This window comes from Leptinotarsa decemlineata, unplaced genomic scaffold, assembly GCF_025532065.1.
Source record: "Leptinotarsa decemlineata unplaced genomic scaffold, Ldec_3_MD MMD2_tig00026307_RagTag_RagTag, whole genome shotgun sequence".
NCBI classification, from domain to species: domain Eukaryota; kingdom Metazoa; phylum Arthropoda; class Insecta; order Coleoptera; family Chrysomelidae; genus Leptinotarsa; species Leptinotarsa decemlineata.
Window position 1 is genome coordinate 12,026,434 of NW_027412681.1, and position 9,993 is coordinate 12,036,426.

At 34.2% G+C, this 9,993-nt stretch overlaps 1 protein-coding gene across 1 annotated transcript; it reads left to right on the forward strand.

The window, feature by feature from the left end:
• Nucleotides 1-314: 314 nt before the first annotated feature.
• On the forward strand, nt 315-3,983 carry LOC111508556 (uncharacterized). The gene is made up of 4 exons (XM_023164102.2): nt 315-464; nt 520-559; nt 1,174-1,278; nt 2,027-3,983. The coding sequence occupies exons 1-4, from the start codon at nt 456-458 to the stop codon at nt 3,889-3,891; spliced, it is 2,019 nt and encodes a 672-aa protein (XP_023019870.2). The 5' UTR covers nt 315-455; the 3' UTR covers nt 3,892-3,983.
• The last annotated feature ends 6,010 nt before the right edge of the window (nt 3,984-9,993 follow it).

Below are 9,993 nucleotides of genomic sequence, written 5' to 3' on the forward strand. Positions count from 1 at the left end.
GGGGACACTCTCGATAGGTAGCTCAGCCCACGGGGTTGATACACTACTGACTCGTAGTAAGGGAAAATTATGGAAGTTTATAAAAATCAATATATGGTTTATCTTAATACTTTTACTTTAATGGATCCTTACTATCTCTAGATTGATAAATAGTGAGCTGATTGGAGATTGCAACGTTTCAACAACTACAAAAATAGCATATTTGTCAATCATCTGAATTGCTAGTTTTCACACTCACTATATAGGTACTCTTTTTCCGGTCATTTACGATCATTCACAGAATTGCTTGCAGTTGTTGATAACATTTGTAGATTCGTGGAAGTTTTTATCTAAGAACGTGCAAAAAATCGCGTCACTCGATATTTTATTCACTTCATAAATGTGCCAGAACTTTATTTCTACCACGAGTTATTGTTGAAATTTTCTCCCGTCGAAGAGTATTTCGCTTCAAGGATATGAAAACTGTGAGAAACCGTCGTGTTGAAATGAGCAAAGATAATTTTTTTATTCATTTTGTAGGTACTTCTTGTTATCTGCATTAGCAATGCCGTTTGCTTCGGTAAGTTCTAACCCACCAACAATTCATCGGCTTCAATCACTACGATATTTTTAAACTTCGCGGAATGAAAAACCAATATTTTTGTCTATCCATATTGATTATTATGCAATTTTGACACTAGAAATTTTATTCAAGATGTGTTTCACTACATGGTAACTTTATCAATGGAATTGGTAATATAAAATATTCTACAATGTATTTCATTTAGCAGTAGGTAATTACAAAGCTTATTAGGTAAATGATCAATTCTGATTAAACAAAAAACGAGTCAAAACTGGACAATTATAACGAATCAGGGGTGTAAAAACTAACATATGGATCGTGTTCAAAAGTTTATTTAGAAAGCACACACCGAAAAAAAACTTTTTCATGTTAAAAGTATGACTAAACTTAAAAATCATCATATTTGTGAAACAATATGTCTGAAGAAGAATGTGGATATATCTGAAACGTTGGCAAGAAAAAAATTTTTCTGAGATAATTCACCCAACGAACCTTTCTAAATATGAGTCATTTGGATCACTGGACTATTCAACTGTCATTTATACTGTTGATGATTTGAAAAGTTTCGCCTTCTATGCAACAATATATTTTGAAAAATTCAATTTTTTCAGAAACATTCGACGAACCCAAAGATGCAGTAAAAGTAATTGGTCGAAAAGTAGAATCCGCTGACGAAATCATAAATGCCGTATTGAAAGAAAAAGAAAATGTGGCAGGTAGGTTCAGCCATAAAAATATATCTTTATTTAAGTTACACCCTATTTGACTTATGATAGAAGCTAACATTTTTAATGTCATCATTATGTTTATTTATTTCGATAGAATAAAGTTGAGAGAAAGACGAAAATGTCACGATGAGTTTGTCATTGTTTTTTCTTATTCTTGGAGGTTTACTCCCATTGGATGCCACGTATCGAAATCAGTTGATAGTATATTTAGAAATTGAAGAGAAAAGAACGTCAATTTCCGTAATTGCGCTTTTTCAGTGTTTTATAATTCTGATTTCTTCTTCTACTTGTTTTTCTGATCCTTGCTTCTATCCAGAACTTTTTTGTTTTCAGTTCATTTCTCTCTACTAGAGTAATTTACTCCGTTAGAATTCCATGATTAGTTTGGGTTTCATAACTTTCAAAAACCAAGAATGTCTTCTGAAGTAGTCATCCCGATGAATATGTTTGCTTTTAATTCATTCTTATCGAATCTCTCCAGTTCAATTTCATATTATTTCTTCAATCCCTTCATTTACGCCTGTCTGTACTTTGTTTTACTGATACATTCAAGTTCATAGTGAATTTCTCATATCCAAACAACAATTTTTCACCACTGCTTTCGTAGTATAACGCCAACATTTTTTAATAGTCGGCAATACAAAAGTAAAACAATCTACAATAATAGTACTCACTGATTTTATTAACAAATGTTTTCCTCAATCGAATCGAATAGAAATTCAGCTGGAATTTTCAGAAAACATTTCCCATATGAGAAACTCCAACATTGAAGATCCATCCCAAAAGAAGAACGGAAAAACATCAGTTCAATTGGGAGAGCATGTCGTAATAAACAGGAAAAGAAACAGTGGAGCTCATAAATACATAGCGAACTCTCTCAGTTTGACATCAACTGGACCAAAAACCATGAATTCTGTTATAGAACGAAAAAATGAACACAATTCAAAAAGTAGCAGTAGCAAAAGATCTGGTGTCTCAAATAATCACCAACAAGGTAAGACAGAAACCAATAATGAAACGTCTGTGATAAATATTGTATCAAGAAACCAAGGAACTGAAAGGAGGATGGATCAACCAAAAAAACTATCAAGAGTGGGAAATAGAGGTCCACCTACTCCTACGAGAAAACTAGCTTCTTCAAAAAATTATCAAGAAAATAAGACGAAAAAAGTTGATTCAGTACTTGCTGGTTCAGAACACAAATTGGCAATTAATTTATTGAACACAAATTTTCCAGTAGCCAGAGACACAAGTGGACATAACACGACAAATGAAGTAATCAAAGGAACTAGTGCAACAAAACCTATTCAGAAAGCTGAGGCTGAAGAAACTGATCAAAAAATTTTGAAAGCTATACCCATGAAAGGAAACACATTGACAGAAACAGAACTAGAGAAAGATAAAGTGAAAAGTGGTCATAATTCAACAAGGAGGAAAGTCAAACAACCAGAAGCAAAATATAATATTCAAAGAAAAAGAATAGAAATGAATTCGAAAAGAACTTTAGAAAATATTGGTGCAATGGAACTGAATCCAAAAAGTGATAGCAATCTAAGGAGAGTAGATTATTTTGCTCCGTCGACTGATCTGAATCTACAGAAAGCATTGGAAGTTGTTACTGGAAAAAAAGCAGCTAAAATCAATCCAATGATATTCGTGGGAGAACCTATAATGGTGGAACAAGTTTTGAAACCATTTGATGATATGACACTGAAGATAACTGGTTCTGAAAATCACCAAAAAGATATGAGTCACCGTGCGATGAAAAATTCTACGAAATCTATTCCCGTGATGAGCAGAAGTGATCTAAAACACGTAACAATGGAGAAAACAAAAGATGTGGTATCGGTTCCAGGAGCTAGAAATTCTAATCGACATAATACGACAAAGAAAATAATCAAAAAATCTGGTACCACAGAGCCCATTCAGAAACATGAAACAGGAGGAATTGACCCAAGAATCCTGAAAGGTGCTTTCGATTTGGAAAGTATCATACACGCGAAAGGACAGAAATTGACAGAATCGGAACTGGAGAAAGACGTATGGACAGTTACGGAAAGAAGTAATTTTGATTCAACAACGAGAAAAATCAAACGACCAGAAGTATCGAATAATATCCAAAGAAAAATGATAGAGAAAAAATTGAATACTAGTGCGGATAGTGCACGGAGGGAAAAATCCAATCCTTTAGTTGGTGATAAAAGTAGTGGCAGTCCACCAAGAAGCGAAGTCAAAGATTCTGCTTCGTCAAAAAATAATGAAATGAATAAGTCAGCATTTGATTTACAGAAAGCTTTGGAAGCGGTGACTGGAGAAATGGCACCTAAAATCAATCCAATGATGTTGGTGGGTGAAGCGATAATAGTGGAACAAGTTTTGAAACCCTTCAACGATATGACAGGAGTGTTAAATGATTCTGGAGATCACAAAAATGGCATGAGTCATCGTGCAATGAGAACCTCTACGAAACCAATTCCCGTGATTAACATGAATGATCTAAAACGTAAAACAAAGGTGGAGAAATGTAATATAGATTTAGAGGTCCGGTGTAAACAGGATAAGTTTATTCCAATTTCTACTAGTTCTGAATGTGTTTTTTGATTTCATTGTTGATGTTTATTCAGTGAATTATATTGTAATATATTCTGAAAACAATGTCTTTAGAACATATGAAATTAAAAAATGACAAAGGTTTCGTTTGATTTCTCTGATAACACTCAGTGATAACAATCATCATTTGAAATGTTTGTAATTATTGAGATGATAGGATTGAATTACTGAACGGATATCGTAGATTTTTTGACGATATAACTCAACATTCGTTATCCAAAAATAGTTTTCTCCTCTTCAGAAAGTCTATAGTACAATAAGATGTGTGAGTCATAGCAAATACAAGTGAAATTGGTACATACGAGAGATGAGGATATGAATGTGAAACCGGCAAATGAATTGTGTTTTTCTTCAAACACATGGAAGACTTGTGAATTATTAAAAATATTGGATGAATCATATAAAACTAGAAAAAATATCACAGAATTTTGAAACTGTTTTGTTTACTTCCATGGAGGAGAGGTCCAGATAATCTGTCAAATGTTGAAAAAAAAATCTGTTCAAAATCTGTTTTTCCGTTAAGTCGCAGTTGCACCCCTACCAACAGCAACCCTCAGAAGTCGATACTTGTGCGAGCTAAGAACTAACGAGGTCTTACCTTTCAACGTATGATTCCTAACATGGGTTGGACTATAGCAAGTGAAAATCGATCGTTCAGCCGGGGACTTGCGATCGATTTGAGCGAGTGAACAAAGCACCCACGTCGAACCTACCGGGTACTGACCGAACTATTATGATAGAAACATAAAATGTGAAACTGCTATGAACTGACCGTGAAACATAGAACTGGAATTGATATGTCACACATAGTGAACACAGTACTTCAATAATGAATTTGAAAAGTGTGACAGAATTTCTATTGATTAAATTTTAAAATTAAAAAAAAAGTTTGTCCTGAAATGACCAAATTGATCACAGGCAGTTTTGATTTTGAAAATAGGACACTAATCGATTATTGTAAATTATTGAAGTAATGTAAAGTAATGAAATATAATGAGAATCATTTTTTAATTTGCTTCGAAACAATTTATTGAAATTCAATTATGCAACAGAAGGGTTGTGAAATTTGTTTTTCCATCTAAACGGGGCAAGCACTACAAAAAATCCCAAAGGAGCTCCCAGAGCGGTGCCTGTGCGAAAGTAGCAATTTGTATTGGATTTGAATCGCTGAAGATTAAATCCATTTGGAAAAATGTTCTCAGGAAGTTTATTCCACATAAACGCAGTTCTCCAGATGAAAGAGTTCTTAAACAGTGAAGTTCGAGGTGTAATGAGTTGAACCTCAAAACGATGAGCAGCCACAGTCCGTCGCGTATTTCTGATGTGTCCGCTCTTGGTAGAATCAAATGTGCCAAGTCACTTGAACACTTCCCGTGAAATTATCTATAGAAAAGAGACAAATCTCCAACCTTTCTTCGATGTTCCAGGCTATGAGGGTTGCACGTGATGGTTGCGTCTCCAATCAGGCGGATGGCTCTTTTCTGATTGGAATCAAGAAACTTCAGTGTGTGTTTGGGGGCAGAGCTGTATACATGAGAACAATACTCCAAAGAAGGTCTGATCTGATCTTCATCGAGAAAACCGATGCCTGGATTTTTGTGGCATTGAATTGAACCTGGTTATTTCCACCCCAATTCGAATTACTTCAAGATCCTCATTAAGATATTCAGCCTCATGCTGCACGTGAAGATGTGCTTCCACAGCCGATGTCCAGGGATCTAAATGTAATGACGAGATAAGTGTGCTGTCGTCAGCAAAGCGATATATTGGATTCTTGGTTTTTCCAATAAATCGTTGATATACAATGAAAAAAGGGTTGGAAATAATATAGATCCTTGGGGAACACCAGTGTTGATGGTGAAAGTATTCGAAAGATATCCATCGACAGCCACTTGCAGGAAACGTTATTTAAGGAAGCTGAAAAGCCATACACAAAAATGATCCGACAAGCCATAGCATCGTTGTTTTGCCAGCAAACCCTCATGCCTCGCATGCCTCATGCCTCGCATGCCTCATGCCTCGCATGCCTCATGCCTCGCCTTAGATATATCAAGCACAACAGCTCTTGATTCTTCATGTTTCTCGATTGCATTGACCAAATATGGTTGACATACGATAAAAGGTCGCCTGTTGATCTTTGTTTCCGTGTTAGGAATCACACGTTAAAAGGTAAGACCTCGTCCTTAGCTCGCACGAGTTTCTCAACTTCTGAGAGTTGTTCGTATGGGGGCGACAGCTGATTGACGGAAACACAGATTTTAAACAGAAAACAGAACAGAAAGCCACACTGATGATCACTCGAAATGTTGAAGCCTTCCAAATATTTGAGGATATGGTGGTTTACAGCATTCTCCATGATTTTTGATATCACTGATAGCAAAGTGACTGTCTTTCGATATTTATTCAAATTTTGTACAACAATAATATAAAAAAACATTGTGAATTCTGAATGAATGGAAAGCTGCTTTTATTAGCAAAAATATTCATTCTTTTTCGAAAACAGGGAATTTATCATCAAAACATATGAAATCATGGCGTTTCAATGTCAAGAAAAAAGTCAATATTTTGATTCAGTGGAAACTCAGCAACCGACTCATGTCACGCCCATATAGGAGAAAAGAATGTTTTACGACCATAAATTGCATTCAATCGATAACTCATCGATAGAAAAAGATAATTAATCAAATTTTGTATTGTAAATACCCCGCAGCATCTTATTTATTGGTACCATTCCATGTAGATGTTTCCTTAACAAGTGAATACCAAGGAGTTTTACTACAAAGCCACTGTATTCAATATAATTTTATGGCCCATTGATCGTTTTCTTGGAATTTAAACAAGCGTACAGTTTAATTGACTGATTTTTTTAAAAGTCGACTTAACAATGTCTCTGATGAAGTCTTGTTAGTAATCTTAACCATTCGACACAAATTATTGGGATACCTAACAATACACTCGATTTAGTATTCGAAGTCAAATTATATCCTACAGTTGTTAAAGTCAAAGTTGTTATATTCATCATTGAGACAGGGTGAACCAATGGAAAGGAAACAAAACCGTCAAAATGGTCTGCCATTAGGAAGCTTCAAACGAAACATAAACAAAAATATCTTCTTACAACTAATCCAACTAATCGAATTATGTCAAAACCAACCATTCTCCAAGGTCAATATATGTATATAGCCCACCACAAGAGTTAGGGAAAAACTTTTAGCACAGTTATATGCGGGTCCATGAGAAGCATATTCCAAAATTATTTTGAAATATACAGGTGACTCCCAAAAAAGTTACATACCAAAGTTATATTTCTTCTTATGGAACACCCTATATTTTTTTATATTTTTATAACCCCCCCATGTACAGAAACGAATTTATATAGCCCTGTATATATATACAGGGTGGCTCACTACATTCGCCACGGTATTTCTATGAGAAATGAAGAGAGTTATGGAAAACTTCCAGCGCAGGTATATGTGGGTCCATAAGGAGCATATTCCAAAATTATTTTCAAATACACAGACCCCCTAAAAAGTTACATACCAAAGTTATATTTTTTCTTATGGAACACCCTATATTTTTTTATGAGTTTAGATACTATAGACAAATTGAAGGTGAGTTACTATTATATTTCCCATACTTAAAACTGACCGAAATATAATAGTAACTCACCTTCATTTTGTCTGTAGTATCTAAACATATAAAAAAATATAAGGTGTTCTATAAAAAAAATATTACTTTGATATGTAACTTTTTTGGGAGTCTGTGTATTTGAAAATAATTTTGGAATATGCTCCTTATGGACCCACATATACCGGTGCTGGAAGTTTTCCATAACTCTCTTCATTTCCCATAGAAATACCGTGGCGAATGTAGTGAGCCACCCTATATATATATATATATATATATATATATATATATATATATATATATATATATATATATATATATATACAGAGCTATATAAATTCGTTTCTGTACATGGGGATCTCGTAAACGATAAGAAATAGAGTGTCGCTTTGTGGCAAAGTTGCGTATTTTAGAGACCTATTCAATGATGTAAAAAATCGAATATAGCTCTTTTGGTTCTGGAGATATACAGGAAAAACCAAAAAATCACAAATTTTCTGTCTATATCTTCTTTATTCACAGACATATTGAAAATTTGACCACATTTTGCTATTGGCACCTGATGCAGGCTATCAGAATATGTCCATGAATCTTTTATATAGGGTGTCATTTGATTTGGGCCACCCCCATCTTTGAATTTTATACGGACCTGTATTTTTTGTTGTAATTTTTGGATCGTAAACGTTCACTTCATACTGAGAAATTGGATTTTATTTTATATTTGGGGATGTTTGGGTAGTATTTGATTATAATTGAGTGAATTATTCTCTTTTAAATTACGGTCCTGGAAATTAGTTGACTGAGTTAAATGAAAACACAATAGCAACTTTTACGTATCCCTATGTACAGTAGAGTTTATACAGAGTTTTTTTTAATTATTAGGTACCTGTTCATATTTTTTTATTGCTCTGAGCGTTGTCTACAGTGAACTTCGAATAGGAAAACCTTTTATGATTATTTGAAACATATCTACATCAAAAATACATTATATGTGTTCTAATAAGCCGAAAAAGAAATGATAGCCACAATAATATCCGAAACAAACACTATAATTGTTATGAAAATTGAAATGAAGTAATTTATATGCACTAAAAAATTAATGGCGCAATAAATGTTGCAATTGGAGTCCTTCCATTTCGAGACATTTTTGAATTCGGTTTTTCAAATTATTTATTGCCCTTAACACACTTATTTGCTGCATTGTTGCGAAATCATTCAAAATCCTCAATCTCAAGTCTTCCACATGTTCTATCTCTTTGCCAGCGTAAATCATATTTTTCAATGTCCCCCATAGAAAATAGTCCAAAATAGTAAGATCTGGTGATCTTGCGGGCCATTATATTGGCCCAGTATTTGTCTCGCATATATACCTGTAGGTATATATACAGGGGGCTATTCAAATTCGTTTCTGTACATGGGGACCTCGTAAACGATAAGAGATAGAGTGCCGGTTGAATTATGGCAAAGTTGCGTATTTTATAGACCTATGATGTGGGCTCTCAGAATATATCCATGAATCTTTTATACAAGGTGTCATCTGACTTGGGCCATCCCCATCTTTGAATTTTCAAATACGGACCTGTATTTTTTGTTAAAGTTTTTGGATCGTAAACGTTCACTTCATACTAAGAAATGAAATTCAATTTTATATTTCGAGATTTTTCGGTAATATTCGATTATAATTGTGTGAATTATTCCCTTTTAAATTACGGAAATTGGTTGACCAACTTGAATAAAAAAACAATAGCGACTTCCACACTAGCATGTTCCACACATATCTGACCATGATTTGGTTTATTTCACCCTCAACCTGATTGGTGAAAGTGAAAGCAACAAAATTATCAAGTACAGGGACTTTAAAAATATTGATGAAGATCAATTATATACTGATTTACAGTCAATTTCGTGGCACCATATTTATGGCTTGGATACCATTGACAAAAAAGTAACTTTTTTCAACGAGAACATGAACACCTTACTGGAATTACATGCGCCCTTCAAAACAGTTTTCATTAGGAAAAAACATAAACCGTGGATTACCGGCAATGTTAAAATTATGATGAGAGAACGCGATAAAAAACTTAAAAAATTCAAACGAACCAAGAACTTTCGCGGTTTTGTAGAATACAAACACCTTAGAAATTTCACTAATAAATCAGTAGAGAGGGAGAAAAAAGCGTATTTGAATTATCACATAAGCAGGCATACTAATAATGCATGGGACACCTTAAAACAGCTCAACATATATTCTAAGAAAAAGAAAAACGATATTCCAGATCATCTTTCAGATGTGAATGACATAAATGATTTTTTCCTAAACTCAGTTCCCACTGCCGGTGCAGGTTCGAACTTTGAACAGTATACTACAGTGGTCGACTTGCTGGTCCCGATGTAAGTTGGAGTTTTAGCAGAATCGAGAATAACGACATTTTCAAGTATTTACTGGCAGTAAAAACAACGACTGCA

Coding starts and splice junctions, on each gene's coding strand:
- LOC111508556 (XM_023164102.2), top strand. Junction 560..1,173: donor TAGCAATGCCGTTTGCTTCG/GTAAGTTCTAAC, acceptor CAATTTTTTCAG/AAACATTCGACGAACCCAAA. Junction 1,279..2,026: donor AGAAAAAGAAAATGTGGCAG/GTAGGTTCAGCC, acceptor TGGAATTTTCAG/AAAACATTTCCCATATGAGA.